General features: G+C 40.8%; 1 protein-coding gene across 1 annotated transcript in view; it reads right to left on the reverse strand.

Moving 5' to 3' along the window:
• The window catches only part of LOC109915100 (thioredoxin reductase 3-like), a 72,655-nt gene that overhangs the window by 38,483 nt on the left and 15,659 nt on the right, over nt 1-18,513 (reverse strand). Inside the window, exons 3-7 of the mRNA XM_048606666.1 lie at nt 18,193-18,302; nt 11,806-11,910; nt 10,320-10,392; nt 2,813-2,932; nt 1,361-1,503 (exon numbers count right to left, since the gene is read on the reverse strand). Coding sequence (XP_048462623.1) covers nt 1,361-1,503; nt 2,813-2,932; nt 10,320-10,392; nt 11,806-11,910; nt 18,193-18,302 — 551 coding nt within the window. The remainder of the gene's footprint in view (nt 1-1,360; nt 1,504-2,812; nt 2,933-10,319; nt 10,393-11,805; nt 11,911-18,192; nt 18,303-18,513) is intronic.

The following is an 18,513-nucleotide window of genomic DNA, read 5'->3' on the forward strand; positions in this document are numbered from 1 at the left end:
GTAACTAATTCTGACCAGATTAGAGGTACACTTTCAGGACAGAGATAAGAATTTTTTTCTGAGGACTGAGGGCCTTTGGAACTCAAAGCGGCTGAGGCAGGGTTGCTGAATATTTTTAAGGTGAGGTAGATTATTGTTAGACAGGAAAATCAAAAGTTAATCAGACAGTGGGTATTAATGGGGACAATGAATCTATGAATGAGTCTCTAAGCAAGATCCCAGACACAAAAGTGAGAAATAACCAATTAAGCTTTTATTCTGTATTGCTATTTGAAACACCAAGAAACAAAACATGATCAGCACTGAAAGAACTGTGCACAGGTTTTTGGACTGACAGTAACAACCTGCATTGTTATTCACTAGTAAAATATTACAATACACCTAGGAGGCTGTGCCGTAATGGTATCGTCACTGGACTAGTAAATGTGAGATCCAGGCAATGCTCAAGTAACCTAGAATCCCACCATGGCAAATGGTAGACTTTGAATTCAATAAATATCCAAAGAGTCTAACAATGACCATGAAACTGTTGTTGATTGTCATTTAAAAAGTCTGGCGCACGCTAATGGTGGAGTCAGAACTCTCTGCCTGAAAGCATGGTGAGAAACTAATGTCCTTTAGGGAAGGAAAGCTGCTGTCCTTACTAGGCCTACACAGGACTCCAGAACAGACCCTATAATTCTCAATCCACTCTCCTGCCTTTTCCCTATAACCTTTGATATACTGATTGAAAATATACCTTTGCTTTGAATATAATGAACAGGGTCAGCCTCTGCAGCATGCTGCCATGAAGAATTCCATAGATTGACTACCTTTGAGAGAAGAAACTCCGCATATCTGTTCTAACTGGCTGATCCCTTACTCAGATTTTGGTCCCAGATTCTCCCATGGGGGAAATTAACCTTTCTGCAACTACCCTGCTGGTTGGAGGCATACCTATCACAAAGGAGGGTGGTCATGGTTGCTGGAACTCAATCATCTCAGCTCCAGGACATCTCTGCAGGGGCTCCCGAGGGTAGTATCTTAGGCACTCTTCAGCTTCTTCATCAATGACCTTCCCCCCAACATGAAGTCATAATTGAGGATGTTCACCAATGATTGCACATTGTTCAGCCAAGTTTGCAATGCCTCAGATACCGAAAAACTCAGGTCCAAATGTAGCGAGATTTGGACAATATCCAGGTAACATTTAATTTAGCATCTCTTACAGTGACCAAATATCTGTATTGCTTTCCAGATAACAGTGTAGTTTTTAAGTTACATGGTCTTTAGAGGTCAGGGAATGGCCCAAGAGAAAACAGTAATTCAAGAGAATAATTCAAATTAATTAATTAAGATTAAATGTAGAAACATTACATACCTTTATTTTATGCGGTTCCACAAACTCTGCATAGCTGTTATTGTAAGTTACTTTCTTGTCTCGTAATGCCACCCTGTAGCCCCAGTTGAGAGAGCCAATGTAGTTCTGAATGGCTTCTTTCATCTTACCCCAGTTGTGATGAACTGCAAGTCATTTAAATAAAACCCAAGAATCCCTGTGTTAGTGTTGATAATGTATAGTTAACAACCTGTTGAATACAGAATCTTCAGCATTACTGTCACCATGACAAAGGTCTCCATTATTGGAGGGACTACAGTTTTCAAACCCTTCCAAATAAACAGGCAAAACATTTTAAAGACAACAATTCTATCCTGCATTTGCTTACAAGTACTGCAACTCCTAAAACTAAAATACAGCAAACTTCTTTTTTTTTTTTAAAAACTGGAACCTTATGAACCGGCACTCTGGGTAAACTGGAAAAAGTTATATAGCTGAAATACTGGAAGTTTACTGTATTAACGCAATCTCCGCAATGTTCGAGTAGTCAGCTGAGGGTGTGAGTGAGAAGACTCTCCATTAAGTTTTATTTAAGGCAAAGTTGCATAATTATTTAAGTGATCTATGCTGTAAATAAAGCATAACAGTGACGTGCATATCCCCTGTTACATTTCTATTACTTAGTGTGTTTTTACATTGATTACGCAGGCCTCTTGATCAACCAGAATATCTGATCAATCACTTTCCCTGGTCTCATGGGTGCCATTTAATTAAAAAAAAACAAAACACTTTGCTGCATCAAAACTCTTATTTTTTATTGCCTCGTCAATGAAGGCAAAAACAGTTTCCAATATCTTGACATTCGAGGTTAGTATGCGTAGCTGAAGACGAAAGTGTAATAAGCGAACAGGAACAAGTATAGGAGGAGTAAAGACAATTTGGGCCATTTACTGGAGTGCTGGGTAAATCTCGACGGGTTGGACTAAATGGCAGATTTTCACATAGCTGTAACACAAATTCTCTTTAGAGAAGTCCAGTTTAAGACAGCAATGGCCAAGTAGAGGAATGTGAAAGGAAAGCAAGAATTATTTTTTTTACATTGTTCTTGGATGTTGGTATTGCTGGCAGTCACATTCATTACAGATCTCCAAGGGGGCTTTTACATTCAAGTTGCTTATTCAGAGGCTATCCACAGCCAACAAACAACTTTGACATTGGAACAAAGTACAGTGGAACAGGTAGAAGTGAAGATGTTCCCTTATGCGAAAGTAATTGATGAATCAGTTGGATTTTTACATTCAGCAGGCTTTTGGCAATTTTTGTTTGCCATCCCATTACAATTTAACAAATTCAATATTTTCTATATGATATAAATGTCTCAATCAATTTTAGATGCCTTCCAGCTGTGTTGACTAACTACCTTTGTCTTTTATGGGAGAAACCAGGCTGTAAAACCCAAAATATTAAAAATAGCTGAGTTACCTCAAGACTTACCTTTCTCATCAAATTCCCAGCCAAATTTACGGGAATCCATGAGGCCTTGGCCGAGGAGAGCAGCCTGATGCATCAGCTTCTTTGGAATGCAACCTACATTTACACAGGTACCTCCAAGACCTGCAAACAAGAAAAGGCAAAAGGAGAAATTGGTTCAAAACTAAATCAGCAAAAACAATGTCCTCCTAAAATCCATAGCATTGATCTTTTGGACACAAGGTGCTCTGGATTGCACACTTCAATATCTATCACCAAGAACAGCTCAGCAGCATTACTAGTGACCAAACTCCAAAGCACATTTCTGACAGACTGGGCTTTTTTTCCCTCTATTCATTTGTGGGAGGTGGGCGTTGCTGGCTGGCCAGCATTTCTTGCCCATTCCTAGTTGCCCTCGACAAGGTGGTGGTGAGCTGCTTTCTTGATTCGCTGCAGTTCTCTTGATGTGGATTGACCCACAATGCTATTAGGGAGGGAATTCCAGGATTTTGACCCAGCAACAGTGAAGGAACGGCGAAATATTTCCAAGTCAGGATGGTGAGTGGCTTGGAGCTGGTGGTGTTCCCATATGTCTGATGCCCTTGTCCTTCTAGATGGAAGTGGTCATGGGTTTGGAAGGTGCTGTCTGAGGATCTGCAATGAATTTCTGCAGCAGCATATTCAACCATACTCTAATTTTTTGATCTAACACAAGGCAAAACCTCTTTTCATTGCAGCCTTCTTCTATCCAGCTTTCAGAACCTTTTCCACACCCCTCTTATATCCATTTTATCCTCTCCCTCAACACCCATCCAGAATCTGTAGAAAAAAACTGCCAGCTTCAAATAAAAACAGCCTTAATTCCAGCCTCAACTAAAGCTGGCCTCCCAGAAACTCCCTTACTGCTGCCACTCCTGTCCATTGCACCTCCGCAGTTTGCTTCTCTGTCACATTAGTTAGGCTGCCTATCACTATCAGCTGCAAGCACAGAAGTGGCCTGTGACTGGCTCAGCTTCTCCTTACCATTTACTTCCATTCTATTTACGTTTTCTTGATTGGTCAAGACTGCAAGCAAGTTGTCCTGATCGATGTGGGGGCTTTCAGTAATAATTCACCTGTCTGTCGCTTCCATGTTATTTTGAGCACTGGTCTAAACACGTACTTTATTCTGCCATTAACATCAAGTCAAGGGATTAACACTGGCTTAGTGTGGAGGTCAGCCAGCAGCAGAACCAGGTACTCCTAAAAATAACATCAATATGGTATAAAAGCCAATTTTTTTTTATAAGCAAGGGAATCAAGTGTTGAGAGGGCAGACAAGACAGTGGAGCTGAGACCACAACCAGATCAGCCATCATCCTACTTATTGGAGTAGGTTCAAATGGATAAATGTTCAACTCCTTCTGCTTTTCCCTATACATCTATGAATCTTTAACACAGGACAACAGACATTCTAAGCAGCAGAAGCAGGTGACAGTCAGAACAATGTGATTATACAACCAATGAATCATGTCAAAGTCCTGCAGCTTTTGCACATCCAATCATGAGGACAATTAAACAACCACCCAGAATGGAATGTTCCAGAAACACACACAGCCTTAACGATGGCAGAGTCCAGCACATCAATGTCACAGACAAGGTTGAAGCACTTCTGCTAGAGTGTTGAGCGGATAATTTATTACTATCTACCCTCGCCCGAAAACTCTTAGCAACTCAACCTCTAGAGCTTGCTGGAGTAAATAATTTCACATATTCACTGTGATCAGAGAGAAGAAATTACTTGTGTTAAAGAGGGGAACCCTTACTCTGAAGTCATGCTCTTTGGTCAGAGGCTCGCCCATAAAAGGAGACAACTTCTCCACACCTATCCCATCAAACCCCTTAAGAATCTTGTTTGTTTCAATGTCACCTCTCATTATTCTAAACTCCGTGTACAGGCCCAAACTACTCAACTTCTCTTAAAATCCCTTCATAGCCAGGATCAACCTGACGATGCCAGTATACACTTCCTTAGATAAGGAGACAAAAACTATTCGTAGTATTCCAGCTGTGGAGTGACTAGAGTCTTTTGTTTTAGCAAGACTTCCCTTTTTTCACTCCATTCCCTTTGAAAGAAAAAAAAATTAACATTCAATTTACATAAGAACATAATAACTAGGAGCAGGAGTAGGCCATCTGGCTTCTCGAGCCTGCCCCACAATTTAATAAGATCATGGCTGATCTTTTTGAGACTCAGCTCCACTTACCCGCCCACTCACCATAACCCTTAATTCTTTTACTGTTCAAAAATTTACCTAGCCTTGCCTTAAACACATTCAGCGAGGTAGCTTCAACCGCTTCACTGGGCAGGGAATTCCACAGATTCACAACCCTTTGGATGAAGAGGTTCCTCCTGACCTCAGTCCTACATCTGCTTCCCTTTATCTTGTGGCGATGCCCACTCTTCCTAGTTCCACCTGCTAGCAGAAACAACCTCCCTGCCTCCACCTTATCTATTCCCTTCATAATCTTATGTTTCTGTAAGATCTCCCCTCATTCTTCTGAATTCCAATGAGTATAATCCCAGTCTACTCAGTCTCTCCTCATAATCCAACCCGCTCAACTCTGGAATCAACCGAGTGAATCTCCTCTGCATCCCCTCCGGTGCTAGTATATCTCTCAAGTAAGGAGACCAAAACTGCACACAGTACTCCAGGTGTGGCCTCACCAGGAACCTATACAGCTGCAGCATAGCCTCCCGGTTTTTAAACTCCATCCCTCTAGCAATGGCAGACAAAATTCCATTTGCCTTTTTAAATTGCCTGCTGCACCTGCAATCCTACTTTTAGCGATTCATGCACAAGGACACCCAAGTCCCTCTGCACAGCAGCATGCTACAATTTTTTACCATTTAAAACACAGACCATTTTCCGGTTATTCCTACCAAAATGGATGACCTCACACTTGTCAACATTGTACTCCATCTACCAGACCTTTGCCCACTCACTTAGACTATCTATATCCCTTTGCAAACTTTCAGTGTCTTCTGCACACTTTGCTCTACCACTCACCTTAGTGTCAGCTGCAAATTTTGACACACCACAACTCCAAATCATCAATGTAAATTGTAAACAATTGCGGTCCCAACACTGATCCCTGAGGCACACCATTAGCCACTGACCGCCAACCAGAAAAACACCCATTTATCACGACTCTTTGCCTTCTACTGATCAACCAATCCTCTATCCATGCCAATACATTACCTGTAATACCATGCAACTTTATCTTATGTAGCAGCCTTTGGTATGGCACCTTGTCAAATGCCTTCTGGAAATCCAGATACACCACATCCACAGGTTCCCCATTGTCCACCATGCAAGTAATGTCCTCAAAAAATTCCACCAAATTAGTTAAACATGACCTACCCTTCATGAACCCATGCTGGGTGTTCCCAATGGGACAATTTATGTCCAGATATCTTGCTATTTCTTCCTTAATGACAGATTCAAGTATTTTCCCCACTACCGAAGTTAAGCTAACTGGCCTATAGTTACTTGCTTTTTGTCTACTTCCTTTTTTAAACAGTGGCGTCACATTGGTTGTTTTCCAATCTGCGGGAACTACCCCAGACTCCAGTGAATTTTGGTAAATAATTAATAGTGCATTTGCTATTTCCCCCATCACCTCTTAGTACCCTGGGATGCATTTCATCAGGGCCAGGAGACTTGTCTACCTTTAGCCCCATTAGCTTGCCCAGCACTGCCACCTCAGTGATAATGATAGTTTCTAGGCCCTCACCTGCTATAACCTTCTTGCCATTAGTTTTCGGCATGTTATTTGTGTCTTCCACTGTGAAGACCGACACAAAATAACTGTTTAATGTCTCGGCTAGTTCCTCATTCCCAATTATTAAATTGGCCTTCTCATCCTCTGAAGGACCAATGTTTACCTTCGCCACTCTTGATTTACATATTTATAGAAACTTTTGCTGCCTGTTTTTATATTCTGAGCTAGTTTACTCGCATAAATCTATCTTACTTTTCTTTATAACTTTTTTTGTGGCTTTCTGTTGGGCCTTTAAAGATTTCCCAGTCTACTAGTTTCCCACTACTCTTTGCTTTTTTGTATGTGTGTTTTTTCAATCTGATACTTTCCTTTATTTCCTTAGACATCCATGGCTGGCTCTCTCTTTTCCTACAGTTCTTCCTTATCACTGGAATATACTTCTGCTGAGCACTGTGAAAAATTGTTTTGAAAGTCCTCCACTGTTCCTCAATTGACCCACCATAAAGTTTTTGCTCCCATTCTACCTTAGCTAACTCCTCCCTCATTCCTTCATAGTCTCCTTTGTTTAAGCACAGGACATAGGTACTGGATTTAACCTTCTCATGCTCCATCTGTATTTTAAATTCGACCATACTGTGATCGCTCCTTCCGAGAGGATCCCTAACTGCGAGATCATTAATTATTCCTGTCTCATTACACAGGACTACATCTAGGATAGCTTGCTCCCTCATAGGTTCCATTACATATTGTTCAAAGAAATTATCGTGGATGCATTCTATGAACCCCTCCTCAAGGCTGCCATGACTGACCTGGTTTGACCAATCAATATGTAGATTAAAATCCCCCATGATAATTGCTGTACCAATTTGACATCCCTAGAATCACAGAATCATGCAGTAGAGGCCCATCAGTCCATCAAGCCTGTAGCATCAAAACTACACTAGTCCAACATTCCAGCACTCGGCCCATAACCTTAAAATGTTAAGGGTTCATCTGAGTAGCTTTAAAAACTGAGATTACATGCCTGAACTACATTCCCAGTTAGTGCATTCTTTGTTTGTTACATTGTCACCCTCTCTTCCTTCCCCCCACCCCAGTGGGACTGCTTCTCCTTTCCAACTGGCAGTTCGACATACTATTGTTCTGCCATTCACACATTCCAATCACTTCTCCCCCAACATTCCAATCCTCGACTCCGTCCCCCACTATTGCATAAATGCTGCCCTCTCCACACTTCACTTCAGCTCTGAAGAAGAGTCATCTAGACTTGAAACATTAGCTTGCTTTCTCTCCGTGGATGCTGCCTGACCTGTCTCTAGTACTTTTTGTTTCCAGTTCAGATTCCACCATCTTCAGTAATTTGCTCCTCCACCATCCTCTGGGTGAAAATTCTTTTTCTAAAATCCTTTTAAACTTCCTGCATTTTAGGTTGTAGACATGCTCGCCGAGCTGGTGGGTTTGGTCGCAAATGTTTCATCACCCAGTGCGCCTCTAGTGAAGCAGAAGTGTTCTGTCCCCTTGTTATTTATATGCCTTGGTTTGCTGGGGTGATTGGTATTAGTTCCGGTTTTGTTTGTCAGTGGTTTGTACACAGGGTTGAATTCAACGTGTTTGTTGACAGAGTTCTGGTAGGAATACCGGGCCTCCAGGAATTCCCTGGCATGTCTGTTTGGCTTGAGATTATTGATGTGTTGTCCCAGTTGAATTTGTGTCCCTCATTATCCAGGTGTAGTGAGACAAGTGAGAATTGGTCGCGTCTCTTGGTGTCTCTGGAAACGCACTGACATTCTGGTAAATCTCCTGTACGCCCTCTTATTGCAGTCATATCCTTCTTATAGTGCAGAAACCAGCGCACAGTACTCCAGCTGTGGCCAAAGTCCTATACAGCTCTAACATATCCTCCCTGCTCACATAGTATAGTGCCTCAACCAAAAAATGCATGTCCCTTAACTATAGCGTATCCCCAATTTACGATAGTCTGACAACACACGTACCTATAAACATGATCCCATACATGGGTGTAATTTGAATTATCTGACAAAAGAACATTTCTTGCAGTTACGAATGGCTGTTTTATGTTGTCCTGCATTCTGTTCCAATTTGCGTACAAATCTAATTGTGAACAGACTCACGTATGGAACCCCTTCGCAACCCGGGGACTACCTGTACCCTGTCATTCCTTGAGTATTCCATGTCTTGTTAGTTACTTCTTTCAAAGTGCATCACCTCACAATTATCAGGGTTAAATTCCATATGCCACTAAAACGCCCATCTGACCAATCCGCTTATATCCTCATCTATATAAATTTATATGTATCACAACAATGAAGGGGTTGATCACCAACCTCCGTGGCACCCCACTAGACACTAACCTCCTGTGTACACAGTCTATTATGTGCTGAACTAGTGTACACGTTTTTTGATTCATGCACAAGGACACCCAATACCTCAGTATTTCTCCATTTAAATAATTTTCAGCTCTTCTGTTCTTCCCACCAAAATGCATAACCCCATATTTTCCCAAGTTATATTCCATCTGCACATTTCCCTTCAAGCCACACACCATACTGGATTGGGGCGATATCACCATTCTTTCACCATTGCTGCCTCAAAATGCTCAACCTGTCCCTAACAGCACAATAGCGCACCCACAGCACATGGACTGCAGCAGTTCAAGGTAACTGCACATCACTACCTTCAAAAGCAATGCGAGATGGGCAATAAATGCTAGTCTTGTCAGTGACTCCTACATCCCAAAAACAAAATCAAAAAGGATGCTTTGAATATAAAACGGATATACCTACTGTGAATCAAAACCGAATATCGAGCTTTGTGCAGTTTTAAAATTTATGACAAGAACGCCTCATCTTTCATTCTCAGAACCAAATAATCAACTCGCACGTACGATTCTATGGGGGCCATTTGAATTCCATTGCTTCGATCAGGGGTAACTCCTAATATGAAATGTGGAAGTATTTTTGTTGTTTATTGTAAGCGTCACTGGCTAGGCCACAAATTAGTCATATAGCACAGAAGCAGACCCTCTGGTCCAACTAGTCTATGCCGAACATAATCCTAAACTAAACTGGTCCCACCTGCCTGCTCCTGGCCCATATCCCACCAAACTTTTCCTATTCATATACTTATCCAAATGTCTTTGAAATTGTGCCCACATCCACAGGAGGTTCATTCCACACACAATCCACCCTGTGTAGAATAATTACCCCTTATGTCTTTTTTAAAATCTCTCTCTTCTCACCTTAAAAATGTGCCCCCTAGTCTTGAAGTCCCCAACCATTAACCCGATCTATATCTGTCGTGATTTTACAGCCCATCCCTAATTACCCAAAGGACAGTTTAGATTCAAGCACATTGCTGGAGTCACATGCAAGTCAGACCATCCCTAAAAGGACATTCCTTCCATAAAGAACATTAGTGAACCAAACGGAACTTTCTGACAATTGCCAATGGTTTCGACGATCATCATTAGAGCATTAATGCCAGATTTATTGTTATGAATTCAAATTTCACCATTTGCCATGGCAGGATTTGAACACAGGTGCCCTGAACATTACCTGGGTCTCTAGATTAAAAATCTAGAGATAATACCACTAGGCCATTGCCTCCCCATACAGCATACTAAGAGCCTCAATGCTAATCTACAGCCTGGTAGGTTGCAAAAAGATAGCTTCGTGTAGTGATAAAACTTAAATGTCTATTGAAATTCATGAAAAACAGCTAAACAAGGAGAGGCAAAAAAACCTACCCCATGAAGTTCCCATAGGTGTCGGCACAACATAGTCAAGCACCAAGACTTTTCTTCCAAAGCTTGCAGCTTCCTATAAACAGTAAAGATACTGTTTATTCATTTTAGTCAAAAAAGTCAAGGTTTATTCCATCAGAATAGGAAATTCAGCCATATCTAATCTATTGAGCTCAACCTCCTTTAAATTTCTAGACTAAATCTCAAAACTCATGCACAGAAAAGGATTTAAAAATGCAGTTAATCTGCAACACATACAAAAAGAGATGCTGAAACTCAGATTAGGCAGTATCTTGTGAGAAAATGTAATTATGTTTCAAGTCAATACCTTTTCACCAGGATAATAGAAGAGTTGGTCAAAGGCTGAGTAAATGGAGGACAGAGGTGTAAAGAGACAGAATCTTTTAGGAAGAGAATTATACATCTCAGGACATAGGTAGCTGAAGGCACGACCACCAACGATGTGAGTGATAAAAAAAATTAAATACACAAAAGATAAGAATGGCAAAAGAAACACTGGAACAATCTGAAACAAGGACAGGGAGTTTTAAAAAAGCAGTATTTCTGTGCAGGTGCCAATACAGATCTGAAAATGTAGGACTTGGTTCAAGTTTTAATATTTGCAGCAGGTTTAGATGAACTAGTGTTTATGAAGGGTGAAAATTCAGAAGTCCACCAGGATCGCATCTGGAGGAGACAAAAGCATTGGTAAGAGATACTGTAAATGAAATGTAGAGGAGGTAAAGTCGAGCAATAATGATGGGAATGGAAGTAAACAGTCTTCATGATGAAAGCCTGGCTTATTGGTTTCTCCAAAAATCAGAATTATAGAATTGAGAAGAGGTTTTGGGAACTAGTACCATCGGCTGCAGCAAATACATATTTCAGTCTGGGGTGCTGACTACTCATGCCTAATTGCCCTCAAGAGTGGCGAGCTGGTATTTGCACACAATGAATCAGCCATTGCTCAGTAGCAGCACTTTTGCTTGACAAGTTCAACTCCATTCGGATTTAAGCACCAACGGAGTGTTGAAATAACTAGAGATGTTAAACTGAGGCTGCCAGTCTTGCAATGAGCAGAAAATATCCTGCAACAAAGGCTAAACACTGCTGTTTCTGCACGTGAAATAAAAAGACAGAAAATGGTGGCATTGAGCATGTTAAACAACATCAGTGAAGAAAAACAATATTTCAGATCAATCTTTTGTCATTACCCACCCTGTGACAGATGGATAGGAAATGGTGCTTGGTTTGCAAGGCACGCTAAGTCCACTTGTGTGTGGTCGGGGACGTTGAACTCAAGACCACATAGCATAAACTGCAAAATTTTTAACTAATCAAAAAAGGGCGATTAGATTGGATCACTGGGTCACAAAACAGTTTTTGCCAAACTTCACAGTTAATGCACACTAATTGTTACAATCAGGTTCTCTTTCCCAGTAACTGATTTCAGCACTTGTATTAACACCTGTATCAATGTAAACTATACCTTTGAAGCCGCAAGTCCTCCAGAGCCACCACCGATAACTATAAGGTCAAAGTCATACATTTCACCTCCTTCCAAAAGTTTCTTCAACAAACCATCTTCATGAGCCTGTGGGAACAAAGAATAGAATTACTGAAGTATTCAGCACATAAACAAAAGGGTATGATTTAGTAGCAATTACTGAGACATGGTTACAAGGAGACCACGTCTGGGAATTGAATATCCAAGGGTACTCGGCATTTCGGAGGGATAGACTGAAAGGAAAAAAAAAAAAAAAAAAAAAAAAAGGGTGGGGTGTAGCTTTGCTGGTGAAGGACAGGATCAGTGCGGTAATATGAAATGAGAAGCGCGGGAGATCAAGAGGTGGCATCAGTCTGCGTAGAAATGAGAAATAGCAAAGGAAAGAAGTACTTGGTAGGAGTAATCGAAAGGTTCCCAAACAGTAGCTCCGCAATGGGGCACAGTATAAACCAGGAAATACTACAGGCTTGCAAGAAAGATACAGCAATAATCATGGGTGATTTTAACCTGCACATAGATTGGAAGAATCAAATTGGCAAGGGTAGCCTGGGGGTAGAATCCATTGAATGTGTTAGACATTGTTTCTTGGAGCAGTATGTTGTGGAACCAACCAGGGAACAGGCTACTCTGGATTTGGTATTGTGTAATGAGGAGAGATTAATTGATAACATCATAGTTATGGATCCTCTAGGGAGAAGTGACCATAGTATGATTGAATTTTGAATTCAGTTTGGGGGTGAGAAAGTGCAGTCTCACAATAGTGTTTTGGAATTAAACATAGGAAATTACATAGGCACGAGGACAGATTTGGCCCGAGTAGATTGGGCAGGAAGGCTAAAAGGTAAGACAGAGATGAGCAGTGGCAGTTGAAGGAGCTACTCAATTCCTCACCACTAAAATATATCCCAGTGAGGAAGATAGATGGTTGGGGAGGGTTTAAAAAAAAAAAAAATCTACGGTTAAACAAGGAGGTTTAAAGTCAAAAACTAAGGCATACCATATTAAAAAGGCCCATGACAGGAAGGAGGATTGGGAAACTTTCAAACATAAACAAAGGAAAACTAAAAAAAAATTAATAAAAAGAGCCAAGGGAAGTTATGATAGAAAACTAGGACAAAACATCAAAAAGAATAGCAAAAGCTTCTGTAGCTATATAAAAGTGAAGAGTGGTTAAGGTGAATGTTGGTCCCTCAGAAATTGAAACCGGACAGTTAATAGTGGGGAACATTGAAATGGCAGAGATGCTAAATCAATACTTTGCCTTTGTCTTCCACTGTAAAAACTATGGTACCAATCTTATTGGCATGGACAAGTCCGAGGCAAGAGGGGGTAGAACGTAGAACAATCAACATCGATAGGGAAAAGGTACTCAGCAAACTATTAAGATTGAAGGCAGACAAGTTCCCCAGATCTGATGGCCCTACATCCTACAGTATTGAAGGAAGTGGCAACAGAGATAGTGGATCCATTAGTTACAATATTCCAAAGTTCCCTGGACACAGGAAAGGTTCCAGTGGATCGGAAAAATGCTAATGTAACGCCCTTATTCAAGAAGGGAAGGAGGCAGTATGTGGGAAATTACAGATCAGTGAGTCTAACACTTAGCCAACAACTGATGTTAAAATTAATTATCAAGGAAGTACTATCAGGACATTTGGAAAGTCAAAGCGCTATCCATCAGAGTCAGCATGGTTTTATGAAAGGCAAATCATGTTTGACCAATTTGTTAAGAGTTTTTCGAAGATGGAACAAGCAAAAGCGGAGAATGGGGATCCTGTAGACGTAATATATCTGGATTTCCAGAAGCATTTGATAAGGTACTGTACAAAAGCTTAATTCACAAGGTTGGATCATATGGGATTAGGGGTAATTTATTATCTTGGATAGGTGACTGGCTAATGGACAGAAGACAAGAGAATCAGGATAAATGGGATTTTTCCTGAATGGCAAGTAGTAGTTAGTGGGGTGCCACGGGGTTTGGTACTTGGACCCCAGCTATTCACAACGTACATTAACGACTTGGATACAGGGATAGAAGGCTCTATAGCCAAATTTGCAGACAACACAAAAATAGGCGGGATGGTAAACTACAATGAGGAAATAAAAACCTTACAAATGGATAGAAATAGGTTAGGAGAGTGGGCCAAAATATAGCAGATAGAGTTTAACATGGATGTGCAAGGTCATGCATTTTGGTCAGAAATATGTGAAGGCGACCTATTATCTAAATGGGGAGAGACTCTGGGGTGCTCCAGTGCACAGGGATCTGGGTGTCATTGTTCATGAGTCACAGAAAACTAGCATACAAGAGCAGCAGATAATAAAGAAAGCAAGTGGAATATTGGCTTTTATAGCTAAAGGAATAGAATATAAAAGGTAAGGAAATACTGTTGCATCTACACAAGGCATCAATGAGACCACACCTGGATTATTGTGAACAGATCTGGTCCCCTTATTTGAGGAAAGATGTAGTGGCATTGGAGGCAGTGCAGAGGGTTCGTTAGATTGATCCCAGAGATGAGGGGTTTGTCGTATGAAGAAAGATTGAATAGTTTAGACTATACCCTCTGGAATTTAGAAGATGAGGGGAGATCAAATTGAGGTGTTCAAGATGTTAAGAGGTATAGATAAAATAGACGTGGAGTGGATACTTTGTCTTGTGGGGCATTCTAGGACAGGGGGTCATAGTCTTAGGATAACGGGTAGCAAATTTAAAACAAAGTTGAGGAGAAACTACTTCTCCTAAAGGGTTATGAATATATGGAATTCGCTACCCCAAAGTGCAGTGGATGCTGGGACAGTGAGTAAATTTAAGGAGGAGTTAGACATTTTTAATTGGTAATGGATTGAAGGGTTATGGGGAGAAGGCAGGAAAAAAATGGAGGTCAGAAGCACATCAGCCATGACTGAATGATTCGAAGGGACAAATGGCCTAAGTCTGCCCCTATACTTTATGAACATAGTTTGGCTTACTTAAAACTATACAATAACATTAAACAGAAGAGTCAAAACTAAGAAAATTTAAGGACTACTACACTTGTGTAGAAGTGTGTGTTGGAGGCCTGCTCACTAGGTTAACTGTTAGAATGAAGGGGTCATTGTTATGAAAAAAAGGTAAAGTAAGCTGGGTTTATACTTATGGAAGTTTAGGAGAACAAGAACTGATCTTACTGAAACATTAAAATACTGAGGGGCTTTACAGTAGTTGCTGAAAGGGGTTTCCCATTTTGAAGGCCTGTGAACATAGGGGTAGTTTTAGAGTAAGCACTCTTTTATTTAAGGTGATATGGTGTTACTTTCTCTCAGATGGTCACACTTCACTGGGGATGCATGATGGAAATCAAGCCCTGTTATTCCTGGAGTCGTCACAAAAGTTAAATATTTTGTTCAAGCATGCAAAGATATTCCAATTTACCTGTCGGAAGAACTATTTATTACAGATAGATTCTTAAAAGCAGGTAAACAACGATGGACTATTGACATGTAACTATTAGTTAAAACTCTAACCACCTTCTAAAATTCCTGACAGACAGACAGACAGACACACACACACACACACACACACACACACACAGGGAAAAAGTGGTGTTGTAGGTGCAGGGGGAACATCTTGGGAAGCAGTTCAATAGCCTTTGTCCATAAAATTCACAGAAATGATCATTCTACTTGCCAGGACTCGCTAGCATTCAATCTCTTCTGATTTTTCTTTTCTCTTCTTCACAGGAGGCAAAGCAATTGCTCACAAATTATAAAGTTTCTCATTTATTGGTTGAAAGCAACAGCTTGCAGCAACTTGTAGGAGCAAATGACTGGCTTGTCAGGATTCAAGTATTTTATACTCCAGAGACAACTGCCTCCCCTTCTGGAGGTCTGAAAGCTTCTGCCAGTGTCAGTTACACTTGCAAGTTCTTCAGCCACCCAAGAACCAAACAAACCTGTTGTTGACAGGTTAATGGCCTTTGGTTTGTTGAGTTGTGACCATTTGTGGATAACAGTCAGCAGATACCTTTTGATGGCCTAATCTCACTTTGCACAAATTTTCAGTTCTAGCCCAACTGGTCCACCCCAATGGTGAAGAAAGCAACAGTATTAAACACCACTTACAGTTTCAGTAGCTTGCTTTTTAACAACTACAGAAATCTCTTTCACAATCCTGGTTTTTCAAAAAATAATTATTTTCCTATTTCAGTCCACAATCAAAAATATAGAGAAATAAAAAGACACAGCCTTTACAGCTGAGTGTCAGTGAATATATCCATGCACGGTAAGACAAATGTTTGCTCAGCAAGGGAGGGGAGGCTTATGGGAGGTTAGCAGTAAAGTGGAGTTAAGGCCAGAAAGTTCAGCTACAACCTTAATAAATGTATTAAGCAGGTTCACAGGGTCAAATTGTCTACTGATCCTAGCTCTTATGTATGCTTCCACAAACACAAGAAGGGTTTTCAACTTAACACATGCTTGTGTCATTGGAGAAATGGACCTATCGTTCCAAATGCAAGCATAATTGCCTGAAGTACCCTATACGTATCTAAACAATCGGTTGTCACAATTTTCATGACAATCTGATAATTCAATGTTTCATTTGAATCCCTGGAGCAAAAAGGGGTCATTTGGTCCACCGAATCTGCACCAATCCTCAGAACAGGATCCCACCCAGACCCACACCTCTATCCTATATGCGTAACCCAGCATTTACCAGCATTAATCCACCAAGCCTGCACATCCTGGACACTATGGGGCAATTTAGCATGGCCAATCCACCTAGCCTGCTCATCTTTGGACTGTGGGAGGAAACTGGAGCACTCAGCGGAAACCCACACCGACACAGGGAGAACATGCAAACTCCAGACAGACAGTCATCCAAGCTTAGAATTGAACCCAGGTCCCTGGCACTGAGAGGCAGCAGTGCTAACCACTGTGCCACCCTAATACCAAGGCTCACACAGACACTATTATTTAGTGGCCAATAAATATCTCCAATATCTGCTGCCCCTTGCTGTTCCCTGGTTCCACCCAAACAGACTTCGCACATGGACACAAAGAACAAAGATCCTTCTCCTAAGAATCCACTGATGCCATCCCTTATTATCAGCGCAACTCCATTTCCTTTGCCTTCTCATCCATCCTTTCTAAACATCAAAAAGCCTTGAATGTTCAGTTCCCAGACCTGGTGACCATGAAGTCATGTTTTGGTAATGGCAATTAGATTATTCCCGTTTAGACCATAAGACCAGGAGCAAAGGTAGGCCATCTGACCTTTGGGCCTGCTACATTTAATGAGCTCATGGCTGATCTAATAATCCTCAAATCCACTTTCCTGCCTTTTCCCCTATTATCCTTGATGCCCTTACTGATTAGAAACATGTATATTTTAGCCTTGAATATAGTTAATGACCCAACCTCAACAGCCCAATGTAGTGAACAATTCCACAGATGCAGTATTTTCAGAGAAGAAATTCCTCTTTGATCAAAACGGGGCAACTCACTCAGATTATCCCCGCTGGTCCAAGACTCTCCCACAAGGGGATGCGACCTCTCCACATCTACCCTGAAAAAACCCCATGTTCCAATAAGTACTTCTCATTCTTAAACTCCAGTGAGTAAAAGTCCAACCTGCTCAAACTCTCATCAGAAAATTCCTCCATAACTTGCATCAATCTAGTGAAACTTTTGTGGGCTGCCTCCAATGCTAACACTTCTTTTCTTAAATAAGGGGAACAAAACTATTAGCAATATTTCAGACATGGTCTGACAGGTGCTTTAGTAAGACTTCCATATTTATACAACTACATTCCATTCTCTTTGCATAATGGACCATTTGCCTTTCCTATTCCCTGAACTTCAATGCTAGTTTTTTTTTTTTTGAGATTCATGCACCAAAAACCCAACCACATTATTATTATAAATAACTCCTCTGCACCCACTGTAAATATTTCAATATCATAGGCTCAACCTCTGTATAATCTTGCTGCTGCTGTGACCTAAACTGAGCATAAAGCAATCAGTCACAAACAAATGGAGAATGTTGGAGAAACTCAGCAGGTGTGGCATCATCTGTGGAGAGCAAGAGTTAATATTAAGCCTGGCATGACTCTTTAGAACTGAAAAGTATTGGAAAATAGATTATTTGTTTATACCTTTGACAGAGGCAGAGGTGAAACAAGAGGATAAATGGTAGAGGCTCAGTGTAAAAGACAAAGGGCTGTTAGTAGTGGAGAGGAAAACTAGACTTCTAAAAAGGGTGCAAATTAAGGTGTTAAAACACATAACAGATGTTACACAATTGCAAAGTTACTTCCTTTGCAAACTTAAGGTTACAATGGGACTTTATAAGTGGTCAGATACATTTTCTCCAAAAACCTCATTTACCTGCACAGTTTTGTCACAGCCACCCACATGAGCCTTGTTGACAAATACACTGGGAACAGTCTTCTGACCAGTCATTTCAAGTAAGACATCCTGCATTCTACTTCCCTCTTCTGTAAAATAAAAGCCACATGGAAAATGTTTGTTGTGATAGCAAGATAATCAAACAAATATTCTGTAATCTTAGGTATAACTAGAGTATGCTTTTGAAGAGAGTGGATGAACTATTAGGTCTAAACTGATTGACATCAAACAAGTTTGCTAGTGTAGACTTATAATCAATGTGACTGGTGGTGTCATCTAAATCCTCAATAGAATGGAGAA

This window comes from Rhincodon typus, chromosome 16, assembly GCF_021869965.1.
Source record: "Rhincodon typus isolate 14 chromosome 16, sRhiTyp1.1, whole genome shotgun sequence".
Taxonomy (NCBI): domain Eukaryota; kingdom Metazoa; phylum Chordata; class Chondrichthyes; order Orectolobiformes; family Rhincodontidae; genus Rhincodon; species Rhincodon typus.